Source organism: Girardinichthys multiradiatus, chromosome 6, assembly GCF_021462225.1.
Source record: "Girardinichthys multiradiatus isolate DD_20200921_A chromosome 6, DD_fGirMul_XY1, whole genome shotgun sequence".
Lineage (NCBI taxonomy): Eukaryota > Metazoa > Chordata > Actinopteri > Cyprinodontiformes > Goodeidae > Girardinichthys > Girardinichthys multiradiatus.
In genome coordinates, this window is record NC_061799.1 from 6,292,664 (window position 1) to 6,312,891 (window position 20,228).

Genomic DNA, 20,228 nt, shown 5'->3' on the forward strand with positions numbered 1-20,228 from the left:
GAGAGATTTCTTAGTTGCCCTTCGTTAATGCCAGAATGCAAAAAACCCCGAAATAATTAAATAAAATGTTTCTTATTAAATGAAAAATAAAAATGTACAAGCTATTATACCGACGTTCTATCAATAAACAAGACAATTACAATATACATTTCATTTTCATAGATAATTTCACTCAGGCCATTGCACCTTTCCCCTATGAAATAATAAAGGACCCTTGTAGTAGTTTCCAACAAAGCAGGTTCCAAAATGTCGGGAGAGGTGTACCTGCTATGGCTTCTGTCGTTCCTGCAGACGGTGAGTTAATTAGCGCTGATAGAGCCGGTGATCGCTGCAGAGAAACCTGGTTATACCCAGCGGGAGCAGCTGGGGTGGCTGGTAGTTTTTACAGTACAGCCTTTAGTTCCGGAAACCACATCCTGCTGTTCCAGGAGCCGCTACATGACGTGGCTCTTCCTCTGAACTTCTGCAAGCCAAGAAAAGAAATTGAGCTTATTAATTTAACAGTGCAAATCTGGATAATGTTGTTACCAGAAACTAACTGAAGAGTCGATTTATAGGGTATTGACGGCGAAAGGAAACGTCACAAAATTAGACTTCCGGTCTGTAAACTGGTCCAGGCTAAACTGCGGGTAAATAAGATTTAAAACATTTCCTGGTGAACTTAGAGAGCACGGGCAGGAGGTCCATAGTCTACGGTGTCAGTAGAATACCAGGAACTAAAGGAGATACAGGGTGAATGGCGTGTTAACATGCAATAGTACGCCTTTCTATGGACTGAAAACGAAAATAAATCGTTTCAAAACCGCGTAGAGCGCCCCAGAAGTTGATGTGTCTGGACAAAGTTAACCAAACAAGATAACAAACATATATAACTTACTGCTGGGACAGGTTTTGCAAGCAGAAATGTGCTTCTGTCTAGTGAAGTTTTGTAACGCCGTGCATTTCAAATAGCTGTGTTTTGTGAGTGCAGTTTCCCAATTCTTCTACATATTCGAGCCTTTTTTCCCCATGTATTAAGGTTTTAAAGTCCATACATACTGTTTGACAACTTTTGAATGCACATGTCCAACTGTTCAATTTTTTTTAGTATTTATTGTCTTCTAGCAAGGAGCTTAATGGCAAAATTCACAACAGGTGCTTGATCCATGAATTGACCAATACAGTTCTTGGTTGAATCAGAACTGATATTTAAAGAGTCCTCCTCATCATGCTGTTCACATTTTGACATTATGAGACCAAGAAAACACCTAACAATTAATCAACAGTACCTTTCCGTTATGTGGCTTCAAACAGGATGTTCTCAGATTTAAGTGGCCAATGAGCTTAGAGTGTTACAGAGTGTCATCAGCAGGTTGCAACAAAGAGTATGGAAAAGTCACAGTAAGGCATAAAAGTTGATGTCCTTTGGCCACATCCCACACTGATGACTGCTTCCTTGTGAACAGTGCCCTGACGGTACCAGGTGATGAATGCCACTCAACTCCAGGCACATTTAAGGGAGGTGAGAGGAACCCAAGTGTCATGTCAGACCATTTGAAACCGTTTATATGAGCGTGGTCTGCGTGCTAGATGACCTGCAAGGGTACCTGACCACATCTTCAGTTACAGGCATCATCATCTTGCATGGACCAGGGAGCATTCACGCTGGACCAGGGACCAGTGGGCCTCAGTTCTGTTCTCTGATGAAAGCCGATTCAGGTTTAGCAGAAATGATGGCCGCTAACGATGTTGGAGAGGTCAAGGAGAGCGCTTTGCATCGGCCACTGTTGTCACCGAACAGGCCTTTGGTGGTGATGGTGTTACAGTGTGGGCAGGTGTCTAGTCAATACAGAACTGCCAATACTACCATACTACCTGAATAACATAATTAATCCAGTCATTGTGCCCCTGCATGAACAACACGGGCCCAATTTCATCTTCATGGATGATGATGCTCCAGCTCATAGATGTTGCATCATTAGATAACTTCTGCTGGAGACCGCAGTTCCTGGAATGGAGTGGCCTGAACTTTATCCAAACTGGAAACCCAAAGAAAACTAATGTGCTTAGCTGAGTTGCCGTCAAGTCAAGTTTATTTATACAGCGCTTTTCAACAACAAGGCACTCAAGGCGCTGCACATACGGAAAAACATTACAATGATACAGAAACTCAAACAGAGGTAATTTAAAAAAATAAAAATAAAATAAAGAGAATAGAATGATGGATAAGAAAATGAAAGGAAAATTGGACTGAAAACTTTACTAATAATGTTTAGATGGCACAGTCAAAGGCCACTCTAAACAAATAAGTTTTTAATCTTGATTTAAAGCAACTTAGGGATTTCGGCGCTTTTACAGTTTTCTGGTAGTTTATTCCAGATTAGTGGAGCATAAGAACCAAAAGCTGCTTCTCCATGTTTGGTTCTGGTTCTGGGTATGCAGAGTAGATTTGAGCCAGAAGACCTGAGAGGTCTGGGTGGTTGATACACTGACAACAAGTCTGTAATGTATTTTGGTGCTAAGCCATTCGGTGATTTATAGACTAACAGAAGTATTTTAAACTCTATTCTCTGAGCTACAGGGAGCCAGTGTAGGGACTTTAGAACCGGGCTGATGTGCTCCACTTTCTTAGTTCTAGTGATGACGCTGGCTGCAGCGTTCTGGATCAACTGCAGCTGTCTGATCGACTTTTTAGGAAGACCTGTGAAGACACCTTTGCAGTAATCAATTCTACTAAAGATGAACGCATGAATTAGTTTTTCAAGGTCCTGCTGAAACATTAGTCCTTTAATCCTGGAGATGTTCTTTAGGTGATAGAAGGCCGACCTAGTTACTACCTTTATGTGCCTCTGAAGGTTCAGGTCTGAGTCCATCATCAGTTTTGGACTTAGGAGGCCTGTAAATATTCAAGAACTTGGTTCGGAGAGGCCTCTTTACCCGGAGAGCCAAATATTCAAAGAGTCAAATATGCCCAGAAATACTTTTTTACACTCTAATAAATCTTTAAACAAAGTGGCCACATCACCACCTTTTCTTTGCTGTCTGCTCTCACAAAGAAAATTGTAGTTCGGAGGTGTCGCCTCTATCAGAATGGGAGCTTCATTAAATTCATGTAACCATGTTTCTGTTAAAAACAACATCAAGATCGTGGTCAGTAATTAAGTCATTGATTAAAAATGATTTTCCTGACAGATCTAATGTTTAATAACGCCAGTTTATATGACTTTGTTGTGACTATGAATCTGAAAATATTATTTAATATTTAATATTAATATTTTATCAAATAATATTTCGGCCTGTTAAGGGTTGTCCTGTGAATACCAGCCCAGTAAGGCGATGGTTTTAGGACAAAATCAAAAGGGTGAGCTGAGCTCTGACATTATTGAACAGCATAAACTCTGCACACACATGGAATGAATTCACACAATTTCTTAAAATACAAGAGTTTATTAACAAAAATAAGTCAACTCAAAGTCAAACATATTTCAATCAACAAACTCTTTACTATGCTTAAACAATCCAACTAAACTACCAAGCAGAATTAAAGAATAATGAAGACTAATGGGCTATTTAAAATATAAACAAGTTGATTAAAGATGGTTGAGAACCATGACTGAAGGAGTGATGCAACATTACCATGCAATGTTATTTATGTTTGAGAACCAAGGATTATCTTGAAGAATCTGGAAATGAAGTTAAGTTAGTCTTGGAACCAACTTAGGCAATAATCAGCATACCTTTAGACAACCCTTCACAATGCAAGATTAGATAAAATATTATTTTAATAAAATAATGTTTTGAGAATGATCTGCTGAATAAAACCAACCTTCTGGATGACCAATTCTCAACGGTGTCTCATTGCTGCCTTTATTTATTAAAATATTTAAAGAATATATTTTAAGGATCCCCCAGTGGGCCCACCACCTGCAGGGGGAACCGTGAGGGACCGATGCAAAGAGGATTGGGTGGCGGACGAAGGTGGAGACCTCAGCGGCCCGATCCCCGGATGCTTAGGCTGGCTCTAGGGACGTGGAATGTCACCTCGCTGGGGGGGAAGGAGCCTGAGCTTGAGGTCGAGAGATATCGACTAGAAATAGTCGGGCTCGCCTCCACGCACAGCGTGGGCTCTGGAACCCATCACCTTGAGAGGGGTTGGACTCTGTTCTACTCTGGAGTGGCCCACGGGGAGAGGCGGCGGGCTGGTGTGGGTTTGCTTGTTGCCCCCCAGCTCAGCCGTCTCGTGTTGGGGTTTACCCCAGTGGATGAGAGGGTCGTATCCCTGCGCCTTCGGGTTGGGGAGAGGTCTGACTATCATTTCAGCCTACGGGCCGAGTGGCAGTGCAGAGTACCCGGCCTTCTTGGCGTCCCTGTCGGGGGTGCTGGATAGTGCCCCTCCCGGGGACTCCATTATTCTGCTGGGGGACTTCAACGCCTATGTGGGGAACGACAGTGACACCTGGAGAGGCGTGATCAGGAGGAATGGCCTCCCCGATCTGAATCCGAGTGGTGTTTTGTTATTGGACTTCTGTGCTAGTCACGGATTGTCCATAACGAACACCATGTTCAAACATAAGGGTGTCCATCAGTGGACTTGGCACCAGGACACCCTAGGCAGGAGGTCGATGATCGACTTTGTTGTCGTATCACCAGACCTTCGGCCGCATGTTTTGGACACTCGGGTGAAGAGAGGGGCTGAGCTGTCCACTGATCATCACCTGGTGGTGAGTTGGATCCGCTGGAGGAGGAGAAAGTCGGACAGACTTGGCAGGCCCAAGCGCATAGTGAGGGTCTGCTGGGAACGCCTGGCAGAGCCCTCGGCCAGGCATGTATTCAACTCCCACCTCCGGGAGAGCTTCGACCAGATCCCGGGGGATGTTGGAGACATAGAGTCCGAGTGGACCATGTTCTCCGCATCTATTGTCGATGCTGCTGCCCGTAGCTGTGGCCGTAAGGTCTGCGGTGCCTGTCGCGGCGGCTATCCCAGAACCCGGTGGTGGACACCGGCAGTAAGGGATGCTGTTAAGCTGAAGGAGTCCTATCGGCTGTGGTTGGCTTGTGGGACTCCTGAGGCGGCTGACGGGTACCGTGAGGCCAAGCATGCTGCGGCCCGGGCTGTGGCAGAGGCAAAAACTCGGACCTGGGAGGAGTTCGGTGAGGCCATGGAGAAGGACTACCGGTTGGCCTCGAAGCGATTCTGGCAAACTGTCCGTCGCCTCAGGAGGGGGAAGCAGTGCTTCGCCAACACTGTTTATAGTGGGGGCGGGAGACTGCTGACCTCGACTGAGGACATTATCGGGCGGTGGAAGGAGTACTTCGAGGATCTCCTCAATCCTGCCATCACGCATTCCGTGGTGGAAACAGAGGCTGGGGACTCGGGGTTGAACTCTTTCATCACCCAGGCTGAAGTCACCGAGGTGGTTAAAAAGCTCCGCGGTGGCAAGGTTTCGGGGGTGGATGAGATCCGCCCTGAGTACCTCAAGTCTCTGGATGTTGTAGGGCTGTCATGGTTGACACGTCTTTTCAACATTGCGTGGCGGTCGGGGACAGTGCCTCTGGACTGGCAGACTGGGGTGGTGGTCCCCCTTTATAAGAAGGGGGACCGGAGGGTGTGTTCCAACTACAGGGGGATCACACTCCTCAGCCACCCTGGTAAGGCCTACGCCAGGGTATTGGAGAGGAGAGTCCGACCGATAGTCGAACCTCGGCTTCAGGAGGAACAGTGTGGTTTTCGTCCCAGCCGTGGAACACTGGACCAGCTCTATACCCTCTACAGGGTGCTCGAGGGTTCATGGGAGTTTGCCCAACCGGTTCACATGTGTTTTGTGGACCTGGAGAAGGCATTCGACTGTGTCTCTCGTGATGCCCTGTGGGGGTTGCTCCAGGAGTATGGAATCGGGGGCCCTTTACTAGGGGCCATCCGGTCCCTGTACGAGCGGAGCAGGAGTTTGGTCCGCATTGCCGGCACTAAGTCGGACCTGTTCCCAGTGCATGTTGGACTCCGGCAGGGCTGCCCTTTGTCACCGGTCCTGTTCATAACTTTTATGGACAGGATTTCTAGACGCAGCCAAGGGCCGGAGGGGGTCGGGTTTGGGGACCAGTGGATTTCGTCTCTTCTTTTTGCAGATGACGTGGTCCTGCTGGCCCCCTCTAGCCAAGACCTACAGCATGCGCTGTGGCGGTTCGCAGCCGAGTGTGAAGCGGCTGGGATGAGGATCAGCTCCTCCAAGTCCGAGGCCATGGTACTCGACCGGAAAAGGGTGGCTTGTCCTCTTCAGGTTGGAGGGGAGTTCCTGCCTCAAGTGGAGGAGTTTAAGTATCTGGGGGTCTTGTTCACGAGTGAGGGAAGAATGGAGCGGAAGATCGACAGACGGATCGGTGCGGCTGCCACAGTAATGGGGGCGCTGTGCCGGTCCGTTGTGGTGAAGAGAGAGCTGAGCCGAAAAGCAAAGCTCTCAATTTACTGGTCGGTCTACGTTCCTACCCTCACCTATGGCCATGAACTTTGGGTCATGACCGAAAGAATGAGATCCCGGATACAAGCGGCTGAAATGAGCTTCCTCCGTAGGGTGGCCGGGCACTCCCTTAGAGATAGGGTGAGGAGCTCGGCCATCCGGGAGGGGCTCGGAGTAGAGCCGCTGCTCCTCCACATCGAGAGGAGCAAGTTGAGGTGGCTCGGGCATCTATACCGGATGCCTCCTGGACGCCTTCCTCGGGAGGTGTTCCAGGCACGTCCCACCGGGAGGAGGCCCAGGGGACGGCCCAGGACACGCTGGAGGGACTATGTCTCTCGGCTGGCCTGGGAACGCCTTGGGCTCCCCCTGGAGGAACTGGAGGAGGTGTCTGGAGTGAGGGACGTCCCGGATAAGCGGAAGACGACGAGTACGAGTATTTTAAGGAAATGGTCAAATATTTAAGGAAGTATTTTGGAAAAGAACCGAATCTTTCCGGAGAAATGGGCCTAAGTATGCAAGCACGTGTCCTTACCTGTTAGCAGTGAAAGCTAACAAAGGAGGCTGATAGCTTAGCACCAGAATCAAACACACACATTTAAAATACCGTCAATAAAAGGGTTAAAATGCATAAGCACAGAGTTGTGCTGGAAGTCGGTTAAATGCAATTTATTTTGAAAGTTCCAGAAAAGTTTGTACTGGAGTTTTAATGTTGAAATCCATGGCTGTGGGTCCCAACAACATAGTTGCTGATTTTAACTCTGTGTCTGGTTGTACCTGACAGTTTATGGCTTTCATTGATTGTTTATTACTGTCTCTTATCCTTTTGGGTTTGTTCTTTAAGTCACGTATAAGCACAGAGATTTTACAACTATCTCCTATTAGGGGCCCAAGTTTTTCCTGGACATGATCATTTCTGATAGAGTTACCACTGGGGCCCAGACTGTATCACAGAGAAGTTATTTGAAGGTCCTGATTAGAAGGAGATAGATTAGAAGGTGGTGGAGGTCTGCGGCATTTGGAAGATGTTGGTTTAGTAGCAGGGCCTCGGCCACGGGGGGTGTTGAATGGAGAAGAGGTCAGAGCCATTTGGGTCCCGATTTTAAGAGCTGCTTTCATGTTATCAGAATCCAGTAAAGCAAAACGCAGGCTCAGTGGGGAGTTGGGAGAGTTCTCTGCAGTCTGGGTCTGGGTCTGGGGTGAAGGGGGGTTTACCGGGGGTGTCGTCTGGGTCTGGGTTTTGGGGGAGGGGGGTATAACATGGGGGTCCACTTCTCCTGTGGATTTCGACGGGGAGACCTTTTGTGATGACCTCTCTTTCTCAGCCAACTGGCCGGTTGTCTCTGCTGGAGCTGTTGGAGGCATCGTTATCATTGTTGTTGATACTCCATGTTCTCTGCTGAAGGTCGAAGCTGCTGGTGGATTATTTACTGAATAGAAGAGATTAGATGTGAGATGTCTGGCTCCCGGCTTGTTCATACATACAGAAACCATCTTGCTTGAAGAGTTGTCTTTTTTCCCAAAAAATATTAAAGTTGTCGATGAAGTTCACAGGTGTGGTTGCACATGTTTTTTTCAACCACTTATTAATCATCAGAAGTCTTGAAAAAATCTCATCTCCACAGAAAATCGGTGCAAAGGGTCCACTGAGAAAAACCTTGATATTGAGACCTCCAACAATATTCAGAAGATGAGTGAAATCCTCCTTCAGTCTTTCTGATTTTTTCTTGGCCACGTCATCCATGGCTCCACAGTGTATAATAAGGTTTTCTAGAGACGGACGCTTTTCTGTGATTGCAAGAAAATTCTCTGAGATATCAGACACCACGTTACTGGTACCAATCATAACTTCTGTGTTTTTCTTGTTGCAGAAGTTTTTAATCCCATCCACAGCTGTGTTGCTCACTATTAGGGTTCTTGGTCCGTTGGGGCGCTTTTTCTCTGGCAGCTTAGGAGAAGACAGTTTAGAATGAAGGTTGTTCTCAAACTTTTTATTGTTCTCAGAAGATGGATCATTGTCCTGGTTTTCATTCTGTAGTGGAGCAAATCTGTTTTGGAAGGGAACTCCATTATTTCCAGCTGTCTCACTCCTATCAGTTGTTGTGACAGCAGCTCGCTGTCGAAGTCTCCTTTTCCCAGGGGAAACGGGGCCATTTCTCTGTAATTCTGGCCTTTCTAATTTATTTAATTGCTGAGATCTTCCAGTGAGTCGTCCACCTTGATTTTTTGGGCATGCCCCTAAAACATGCCAGGGGGGTCTGCCGGTAGGTTTATTCTCAGTGTTCTGATTGCCAGCTGAGTTGTTGAGCTGGCTGTCACTGTTGGGGATCACAGGCAGAGTTGAATCATCGTTGTACCCCATATTCACTTCCACATTCACTTCTAGTCGATGGATTTTCATCTCCAAAACAGCCAATTTCTGTAAAAGTTTGTCGAAGTCCTCTGTGATGAAGGGAGGCATTTTGTGCTGATTAGCTGGAGTCGCTGGTAAGAAGTAGTTTTAGTCCAATATTTCCGTAATTTTGGCTAAGAGATAAAAAGTTAGGAGTAAAAGAATGCAGGCAAGCAGGGAGCTTAGAAGAAAAGCGTCTGAGCAGGCAGAGAGGCGGAAGCAGGCATGTAGCCCTGTACCCCAGAACCTCAATGACCTGAAGTTTACCCTTCAAGAAGAGTAGGATGCCATGTCTCAGCAGACAATAGGTCAACTTAGTGAACAGCTTGAGATGTTGTCCATAATTGATGTTCAAGGCCACAGGACACGTTATTGAGACATTGACATTTGTTGTTGTGGTATACCCACCATTGTTCTTGGCTTTTGTTTCAATAAATTGTTTGATATTATGAAATAACCACTGCATGCTTCTGCTTAAATGCCATACTTTTCTGATATAATATCACTGTAGTGTGAACCTTTACGTTTTCCATACATTTCACCCGAAAGCAAAACATTTTACAGTATTGTACATGCATTGATGTGGTTTAATGCTGCAAATGATCATGTTTTAAACAATCTGGTGTCTACCGGTTTCTAGTTTAAATCAAACCTTAAGTATAAAAACAGACAACCGATTCCGATGTGTGGGGTCAATTTAATCCCCTCCCCCCCTTTCATACCCCCACTTCATATCCACTTAGTCCCAACCCGCTTCTATTTTGTACCCATAAAAGAACAATACTATACACATGTTCTTGCCATGGAGTTTTACTTTATATCCCTCACAGTTTGATGAGTTTTAGAGATAATCATAAAAATGGTTAAATGTGACATTTAATTTATTTTAATTCTGAAGATTTGACATTACACCCTGTTTCTACTGATTCCAAACTCTATTTGGGACTATTGATATTCATATAAGCACGAACACCTCACACTAGCTGTGGAGCATGGGGTTGTAGATGTGATTATTTGGCTTTGATATACAGCAGTACACCCAGTCATTAAGTAAACCATGAACTAAAGTATTATAAAGTCAGATGTCAGCCCATATGTCCGACAGCTGCAGCTTGGCCTAAACTGGGTCATCAACAGATCCCAAACGGCAGCAAATGCCTCAGCCTGAAGGAAATGCTGGTGGAACCTCATCACATCTGATCATAAAATGCTAACCTCAATAAACTGAAGCAGTGTTGTCAAGAAGAGTGGGCCAAAATTCCCCCACAATGGGAGGGCCTGCTGGTCAGACAGAACAAGGCTATTTTAAATTATTGTTGTTAAGGTTAATTTCTATAGGCAATACAATTATGGGGTTTACTTAGTTTTTTACACATAGCTTTTCCATCTTGGCTTAGTCTGGGATTTAATAAATAATGACCGACTGAAATCTTTTGTGTGTTTTTGTACACTAGAGGTTAGGTTTAAATAGTTGCTGGTGAAGACCACATTCTTTTTATTATCCCAATGCATTAAATCTTAAAACTGAATTCCCATTTATTTTATTCAAATGTTGTTGGTGTCATTGTAATATAGACCGTATTAAACAATGGACTGTATGAAACACAGTTTTCATTACTTGCAGAAGAGTATTTGCTTTCTAATTTAATATCCTCTTTTTTTTCATAAAAACTGCGTCTCCCTCCTCCTCTTGTGCCTCTCTGCAGCTCTCTGCGTACGGAGCCGAGCTGTCATCCGAGGCCTGCAGGGAGCTGGGCTTCTCCAGCAACCTTCTGTGCAGCTCCTGTGACCTGCTCGGGGAGTTCAGCCTGACCAGTCTTCAACCTATGTGCCGGCAGTGCTGCCAGCAGGAGGCTCAGATGGAAACACGCAAGGTAAGGAGGGGCAGAGAGGTTGGGGGGTGTTCGGGGGCAGGGGGGTTCAGGGTGGGGGACAGAGAGAACAGAGGGTGCGTGTAGAAATAAGAATAGTTTACAATGTTTGAGGTGTAAACTGAATGCTGGCTTCTGGGTTTAAGGGGGCGTCTGTCAGAATATGTCACAGCTTAACTGACAGAGGGTCACATTCCTCAGTATTTTCTGCTACTGAACCCACTAGCAGAAATTGCTGAGCCCCCCTCCACCCCGTCATTGGGTTTGTTGACACTTTGCAGCTGTGCCTCAGATCGGTGCCCTTTGTCTTTGTCATTCTGAGAATGACAAAGCTGAGCAGTACCGACCTCCAGTAAACACTCCTGTGAGGAGTTGAATTGTCAGGTTGTGCCCTGGGACCCTCTCTGTAGTGACGAAGTGCTGCTCCCTTGTGTGATTATAGAAAAATCAAAGCAGCCCTTGCTGAGCTCTGATGGATAAACACAGTCGACTGATGGTGGGAAAACGGTTTTCTTTTTTTCCCTTTGATTTAAGCAAATCCCCTGGAGCGCGTGTGTAGTATCCTAGCAACAGCACCTTCTCAGAACTGTAGTGAACACCTCATTACACCTCTTGATGATAACTATTCAATGAAGACGCTTACTGCCAAGATCACCTTTCCTCCTCACAATTTGAGTAAAAACTGTCACTTAGAGGAGCAATTGCCTGTCTCCTGCTGCACCCCTATTGTACCTGAAGAAACCATGGTGTCACTCAGCACATTTTCTCCTCAGACGGCAACAATTATCTCCCTTAAGAATCCTTTAGGTCTTTGATTTCACATCCGTCCCCTCTGAAAAGTGGCTTATTGCAGAGCTCTGTTGGTTATGATGAGCAGGGAGGGTTTTTAGCTCTCTCTTTTCAAAGGTTTGTCTTCATCACTGCCCCACAGCTCTCCTGGGTGTGAGAATATGTCATCTGTGCCAAGCAGCTGGACGTATCTCAATCATTTTGCCCTCTTTGGAGAGCAATTGATGTCAGTACTTGTTAAACTTGCATTTCAGTGCATGGAAACCTGCTTTTTAGTGATGCATCAATCAGGCCTCTCCTGACTGTTACCAGTTTTAAATGGTTTTCATAAGAGTTGTATTAAGTTTGAAATAATAACCTAAGGCACTGGTTAATGCATTTATAGACTAGAAATGGTAGGAGATCTTGGTTTTAATGCGCTTAGCGAATGGGGGGCCTCAAAATCCGATTTTTCAACTTTTAATCTGCTCATCACCAATCAGAGCCTTAATGTTCGAAGTAAAATTGGATCATTTAGATTTTTGGCCAATTGATTGGTACATTTGTTTGATCTTAACCAAAACAAGAAATGTAAAGGTCTACAGCATGGTCACTGACTGCTTTGGCCTTTATGAATAACTGGGTGTAGCTGTTAAAAAGCTCTTCCTAGTAGAGGTCGGGTTGCCATGGTTATCCTTTATTATGACAACAAAACTGTTGAGGTGAAGTTTGCTAAATGTGTGTGATCCTTTTTAAACAACCAGTGTAAAATTTAAGCAGAAAAGCCATTTAAATCTCATTATTTTGTGATTTATTATCAATGTGAATAGGATTTACTTAGCCGTATTTTTCTGAGTGTGGCTTATATTTTGGATATTATATAGGTGTGGGACTAATATTTATAAGGCAACATATCAGCGTCCTTTTTCAGGGATTCATTGCATTTTTTTTCATTATCACCTTACACATGAGGTGTGCCTGGCATGGGGATTTGTGTCTGTCACTTAGAGTTGTCCCAGTTTAGAGCTGCACTCTAAAGACTTGAGACTGATGTAATCAGAGGATAATGTCAAGCAGTAAGTGTAGATTAACTGAGTAAATGATTAATGTTGTCCCCTCCGACTTACCGTAGTGTCTTGGTGTCATGGTAAGATGAAGCCCAGTACATTTGTTTCGCTGTGATGTGTCTTGACACCACGTGTCGATCAAAGGAGTTAACAGGAACTTCAGTTTGTTTGGTTTTTCTTAATGCTGCCATCAAAGGCATTTATAGTCAGGTAGCCACAGACTGCAGCGTTGACACAGACGCATATTCTTCTGTTAAAGGGTGCGTTTGATTTACCAACCAGGGTCTGTTCACACATCGTGGGCACCTTAAACCTGGAAGATGCATGAACCTAAATCTTACTTTTGACTAGAATGAAGATAAAATACTAGTAAAAAATTGCAGTTCCTTGGACTATAACTGAGAGTTAAGAAGTCTAATCTAGAGATCATTTCGTATCCTTGACAATAGTTCATGAATTCCAGAGTAACGTGACGTGATTTGTAGCGACACAAACACAACAACAACGGAGGACCTGGTGCTCAGTCTGTGGCTGTTGTCAGACTCAGAGTGAAATGACATTCAGAGAAGGTTAGCAAGATGAAGCGCTCTGGATCAGTACTGGAGAGAGAGGAAAGCCATGGAGTGTTAACGAGTTAGAGGATGTGTTAGGGTGGGCTGTCCTAGCACCTGTCTCCTGGTGTATAATTTGTGATCCATTACAATGGACTATAGGAAATTAGCAGTTTGAAGGCCATTTTATTTCCAAGGTATATGTGGTAATACCCCTCCTTTAACCGTCACCTTAACGTGGTGGAGGGGTTTGAGTGCTCAAATGATCCTAGAGGCTATGTTGTCTGGGGCCTAAATGCCCCTGGTAGGGTCTCCCATGGCAAACAGGTTCTAGGTGATGGGTCAGACAAAGAATGGTTCAAGAACCCCTCATGAAGAACACAATATCGAGGCACTTGACGTCGCCCGGTACGGCGGAGCCGGAGTCCCACCCTGGAGCCAGGCCTGGGGTCGGGACTCGTCGGAGAGCGCCTGGTGGCCGGGTTGCTCCTCGCGGGACCCGGCCGGGCCAAGCCCGAACGAGAGACGCGAGGCCATCCTCCAGTGGGCCCACCACCTGCAGGGGGAACCGTGAGGGACCGGTGCAAAGAGGATTGGGTGGCGGACGAAGGTGGAGACCTCAACGGCCCGATCCCCGGATGCTTAGGCTGGCTCTAGGGACGTGGAATGTCACCTCGCTGGGGGGGAAGGAGTCTGAGCTTGTGCGGGAGGTCGAGAGATATCGACTAGAAATAGTCGGGCTCGCCTCCACGCACAGCGTGGGCTCTGGAACCCATCTCCTTGAGAGGGGTTGGACTCTCTTCTACTCTGGAGTGGCCCACGGGGAGAGGCGGCGGGCTGGTGTGGGTTTGCTTGTTGCCCCCCAGCTCAGCCGTCTCGTGTTGGGGTTTACCCCAGTGGATGAGAGGGTTGTATCCCTGCGCCTTCGGGTTGGGGAGAGGTCTCTGACTATCATTTCAGCCTACGGGCCGAGTGGTAGTGCAGAGTACCCTGCCTTCTTGGCGTCCCTGTCGGGGGTGCTGGATAGTGCCCCTCCGGGGGACTCCATTATTCTGCTGGGGGACTTCAACGCCCACGTGGGGAACGACAGTGACACCTGGAGAGGCGTGATCGGGAGGAATGGCCTCCCCGATCTGAATCCGAGTGGTGTTTTGTTATTGGACTTCTGCGCTAGTCACGGATTGTCCATAACGAACACCATGTTCAAACATAAGGGTGTCCATCAGTGCACTTGGCACCAGGACACCCTAGGCAGGAGGTCGATGATCGACTTTGTTGTCGTATCATCAGACCTTCGGCCGCATGTTTTGGACACTCGGGTGAAGAGAGGGGCTGAGCTGTCCACTGATCATCACCTGGTGGTGAGTTGGATCCGCTGGAGGAGGAGAAAGCCGGACAGACTTGGCAGGCCCAAGCGCATAGTGAGGGTCTGTTGGGAACGCCTGGCGGAGCCCTCGGCCAGGGATGTATTCAACTCCCACCTCCGGGAGAGCTTCGACCAGATCCCGGGGGATGTTGGAGACATAGACTCAGAGTGGACCATGTTCTCTGCATCTATTGTCGATGCTGCTGCCCATAGCTGCGGCCGTAAGGTCTGCGGTGCCTGTCGTGGCGGCAATCCCAGAACCCGGTGGTGGACACCGGCAGTAAGGGATGCTGTTAAGCTGAAGAAGGAGTCCTATCGGCTGTGGTTGGCTTGTGGGACTCCTGAGGCGGCTGATGGGTACCGTGAGGCCAAGCGTGCTGTGGCCCGGGCTGTGGCAGAGGCAAAAACTCGGGCCTGGGAAGAGTTCGGTGAGGCCATGGAGAAGGACTACCGGTTGGCCTCGAAGCGATTCTGGCAAACCGTCCGACGCCTCAGGAGGGGGAAGCAGTGCTCTGCCAACACTGTTTATAGTGGGGGCGGGAGACTGCTGACCTCGACTGAGGACATTATCGGGCGGTGGAAGGAGTACTTCGAGGATCTCCTCAATCCTGCCATCACGCATTCCGTGGTGGAAACAGAGGCTGGGGACTCGGGGTTGGACTCTTTCATCACCCAGGCTGAAGTCACCGAGGTGGTTAAAAAGCTCCGCGGTGGCAAGGCTTCGGGGGTGGATGAGATCCGCCCTGAGTACCTCAAGTCTCTGGATGTTGTAGGGCTGTCATGGTTGACACGCCTCTTCAACATTGCGTGGCGGTCGGGGACAGTGCCTCTGGACTGGCAGACTGGGGTGGTGGTCCCCCTTTATAAGAAGGGGGACCGGAGGGTTTGTTCCAACTACAGGGGGATCACACTCCTCAGCCTCCCTGGTAAGGCCTACGCCAGGGTATTGGAGAGGAGAGTCCGACCGATATTCGAACCTCGGCTTCAGGAGGAACAGTGTGGTTTTCGTCCCAGCCGTGGAACACTGGACCAGCTCTATACCCTCTACAGGGTGCTCGAGGGTTCATGGGAGTTTGCCCAACCGGTTCACATGTGTTTTGTGGACGTGGAGAAGGCATTCGACTGTGTCCCTCGTGATGCCCTGTGGGGGGTGCTCCAGGAGTATGGAATCGGGGGCCCTTTATTAGGGGCCATCCGGTCCCTGTACGAGCGGAGCAGGGGTTTGGTCCGCATTGCCGGCACTAAGTCGGACCTGTTCCCAGTGCATGTTGGACTCCGGCAGGGCTGCCCTTTGTCGCCGGTCCTGTTCATAACTTTTATGGACAGGATTTCTAGACGCAGCCAAGGGCCGGAGGGGGTCTGGTTTGGGGACCAGTGGATTTCGTCTCTTCTTTTTGCGGATGACGTGGTCCTGCTGGCCCCCTCTAGCCAAGACCTACAGCATGCGCTGTGGCGGTTCGCAGCCGAGTGTGAAGCGGCTGGGATGAGGATCAGCTCCTCCAAGTCCGAGGCCATGGTACTCGACCGGAAAAGGGTGGCTTGTCCTCTTCAGGTTGGAGGGGAGTTCCTGCCTCAAGTGGAGGAGTTTAAGTATCTCGGGGTCTTGTTCACGAGTGAGGGAAGAATGGAGCGGGAGATCGACAGACGGATCGGTGCAGCTGCCACAGTAATGGGGGCGCTGTGCCGGTCCATTGTGGTGAAGAGAGAGCTGAGCCGAAAAGCAAAGCTCTCAATTTACTGGTCGGTCTACGTTCCTACCCTCACCTATGGCCATGAACTTTGGGTCATGACCGAAAGAACGAGATCACGGATACAAGCGGCTGAAATGAGCTTCCTCCGTAGGGTGGCCGGGCACTCCCTTAGAGATAGGGTGAGGAGCTCGGCCATCCGGGAGGGGCTCGGAGTAGAGCCGCTGCTCCTCCACATCGAGAGGAGCCAGTTGAGGTGGCTCGGGCATCTATACCGGATGCCTCCTGGACGCCTTCCTCGGGAGGTGTTCCAGGCACGTCCCACCGGGAGGAGGCCCAGGGGACGGCCCAGGACACGCTGGAGGGACTATGTCTCTCGGCTGGCCTGGGAACGCCTTGGGCTCCCCCTGGAGGAACTGGAGGAGGTGTCTGGAGAGAGGGACGTCTGGGCGTCTCTGCTGAGTCTGCTGCCCCCGCGACCCGGTCCTGGATAAGCGGAAGACGACGAACGAACGATGTGGTAATATACACAAAAAGCCCAGCGTACAACGATTTAATGGTTGTAGATATTAGTTATTAAAATATACTGTGACCAGTGACAACGCCCCCTGCCCAATCAGTGACGGACAGTCTTCTGATGTTGCGTTTTTAGCACAACTCGGCTCACATGGAACCGCATCCAACCAGGTACTAAGAACTGTTCCTTGTAAAGATTAGTAATGGAAAAGCCTAAAAAGGCAGTAGAGCCATGCCGAATCCTGCTGAGTAGGGACTAGGGAAAAGAGGAGCCATGAACTCTTGCTGAATCGGTTTTATAGTTTACTAACTACAGCTCTTTCTTTTACTGGTTCTTTTTTTTTATGACACCAGTGCAGCACTCTGCCCTTTACAGATTCCTTCTGTTTTTGCTTTTTTGTCACACTTAAATGTTTCAGAGTAAATACAGTATTAAATCCAACTTTTAAATGAAGATTTAATTTATCTAGGAAACAAAGCTATCCAAACAAACATGACCACCCTAGATAAATCCTGAAATAACTATGATTTTCCACGTCTTTGGAGTTTAGTTTCACCACCCACACCAAGGCTGGATTGCTACCTGACCTGTACAGTCACCTTAATCGAACCTGTCTAATAACAAAGGTTGAATAACAGGTTGAAAAATCTCAAAAGCATTACATCATGTCCAGATCTAAAGACGAAACATGGAACAGTGAGAAACCTTTCCAATGGGATTTTTGATGGCAAAAAACCACTGCTGACCAAAAAGCACACAAAGGTCCTGCCTCCCATTTACCAAAAAAACACGTAATGATCCCCAGGTTGGGAAAATATTCTAAAGGGACACAAGTGGTACATGTGTCATAAAATAACAGCATTTTAGAAAAACGACATTATACTGACAGTCAAACATGGTGGCGGTCAGGCTGACTTGATGCCTTTGAACCTGGACAACCTGCTGTAATCGATGGAACCATAAATTCTGCTCTTTAACAGAAGATCCTGAAGGAGAATATCCAGTTCAGTTTGTCATCTTAACCTCAAACGTCTTTTGGTTATGGCAGAAAATCTAAAAAGTAGGAGGAAAATATGATTGAGCAGCACTGGACAAACCCTAAAACACTGAATATCATCATTGCATTGTTTCCATATTAATAGAACATAACTAGCAGAACAAAAAGGTGCCATGCCGTCCACACATACTTAACTTTTGTGCATAAACTACCCAATGGGGTCATTAACTGGGACTCTGAGGGAGAAAGTGTCTCTGACATACAGCCACAGCTCTCCACTTTCCTTGAACTTATTATGTTTTCTTGTTGGATGTTTAAATACCAGCAGGTCCTGCATAAACCGTCATCCATCAGCCCGACTCCGTATGCACATGCTCACAGCTTAATGACCTTAGAGAAGGTGCCATATAAAGACATGTTTATGACTGTCTGCTCCTCCAATCTTAACCCGATACCACCAGTAGAACCTGATTTTATTCATTGTCTGTGTGCAGAAAACAAGTTGTCTCATGCATGGTTCCATTTTCTCTCTCCTGCATGCAGCTTTATGCTGGCGCTATCCTTGAGGTCTGTGGATGAAAACTGGGGAGGTTCCCTCAAGTCCAAGGTAAGTTCTGAGAAGATACATTTGAAATTGCATTTCATCTTGAGTTGCAGGTAAATGGCCTCCTGCTAGTAGCAGCGCTCCATTGGTGGACATACTCTAGCTTTCAGTATGTAAAAAATGCCAGACCTCCATCTGTGCTGTATGGCTGTTGTTTAGTTACTTCAGCTGTGCCCATTCTGGGTTTTAAAGTGTCCCTTCAGCTGTATCTGCAGCATTCTCCAGATGTCTGTCCATGGGTCCACCTGACTTCTGTCTCTGCTTTTTCTCCTCAGCTTTTGTCAGGAGCGAGAAGCCAAAGATGTTTAAAGGTCTTCAGATCAAGGTAGCGCTGATGAATAAAGTTCTTTCCTTTACCAGTCTGTTGTGCTGGTCTTTTCACATAATTTTCATTTTAAAACATCAAGAGGCTATTTCTACTAAATGTCTCCCTGCATTTATAACACGGTTTCCATCTTTTCTCCCCCTCCCGTTTCCACGCTGCAGTACGTCAGAGGCTCTGATCCTATCCTCAAGCTCTTGGACGATAACGGGAACATCGCTGAAGAGCTCAGCATCACCAAGTGGAACACAGACAGCGTTGAAGAGTTTCTGAGTGAGAAGTTAGACCGAATATAGACACACACAAAACAATCCTTTTTTAATATAGAACTTAAATGGTCCATTAAATTACAAAGAAACAGAACTTCAATTTGGACAAGTCAACAAAAACTTTGCTTTTTGTTTCAACTGATTTATGTCATTATTTAGCTGTTTGTATACAACCTGGATATGTTGGTTAAATCATTGATCTGTATGACCGTTTTTGTTTCTGAATATCATAAATCTCTGTGTGGATTTCACCAGATGACTTAACTAAAACCCTAAAACATGTTCAGAGAGTCAGTTTCACACATCAATCATGCCTTGCTAATAGGCCGTTTGGCTAACGTTCTTCTTTTTGTCTGATATTCTTGTAAAATGATTATTTTTATGAAGCTTAACATTGTGACCAGCAGGATGTGCAGTAAGTTAGAGTGAATCCCTTTTCCTCAGCGAATGCATCCAGCTCTGCTGAAGCACACGTCAGTGAAGAGCTCGCAGTAAACCAGTTGTGGGATGTGAGCTCTGATAGAAATGTGTGTTTCTGCATGGCTGCTTTGAAGAGGAACTGGGTTTTTTGCAGGGTTTGTTTATGAGCTGGATGATGGGATTAATATGCAACAATAAACATAATATCTTCAACTTCTTTAAAATGTGTGTTATTTATTATTAGGCCAACAAACGTCCTCACATTGTTCTTGTACAGGGAGTAGACTTTTAGGTGATCTGCTGACATCTAGTGGTCTTTTTTATATTGAGTTTTGTGTCAGGTTGCTACTCTGAATTAATGGTGCTGTTTTAAACCCTTTAGAGTTTCATATAACTACACTTGCAAACTAAACATTATAATGTAGCTGATGAAAATAAATAACCAATTTTAGTTTTTGAAATCAAGGTTTTGACTAAATTGTCCCTAAATTTAAGAGTTAAAGCTTATAACCTCCTAAATAATACTGCTTGGATGCAAATTATGACGTTTTGAAGCCTTATGTTTAAGAGCCATCAAGTAGTGCACTGCTCTAGCAATGACTTACATTAAACAAGTCAGATGATTTTATTGGTGTTGCAAGATTCCTAAGAGACCAGGGAAACTGGCCCATTTCCCACCTTCTCTATCACTAAGTTGTTCATCTTACTGTAACTGTTAATACAAACAGAAGTATCCCAAATCAGTGTAGCCACACACTTCTTTTAAGCTGTGACACCTTGAAGATTTACCATGCTGAAAACTGAAATGCAACGTAAACCTTAAATCTGATGGAGCAACTGTAGACATCCTAGTGGTGGCTAAAAGTAGTGTTTGATATCACTCACTGTTACATAATTATAATGGATTTTAATAACGAATGGATGTGATTTATGTGGAGAGTCAATTTTTAAAGTATCTACTGCACTAC

The 20,228-nt window shown here is 46.4% G+C and overlaps 1 protein-coding gene across 1 annotated transcript; it reads left to right on the top strand.

Moving 5' to 3' along the window:
• Nucleotides 1–175: 175 nt before the first annotated feature.
• Nucleotides 176–19,473, top strand: selenof (selenoprotein F). Its single transcript, XM_047367994.1, has 5 exons — nucleotides 176–294; nucleotides 10,527–10,694; nucleotides 18,189–18,252; nucleotides 18,525–18,574; nucleotides 18,736–19,473. The coding sequence occupies exons 1-5, from the start codon at nucleotides 247–249 to the stop codon at nucleotides 18,865–18,867; spliced, it is 462 nt and encodes a 153-aa protein (XP_047223950.1). The 5' UTR covers nucleotides 176–246; the 3' UTR covers nucleotides 18,868–19,473.
• Nucleotides 19,474–20,228: the final 755 nt, after the last annotated feature.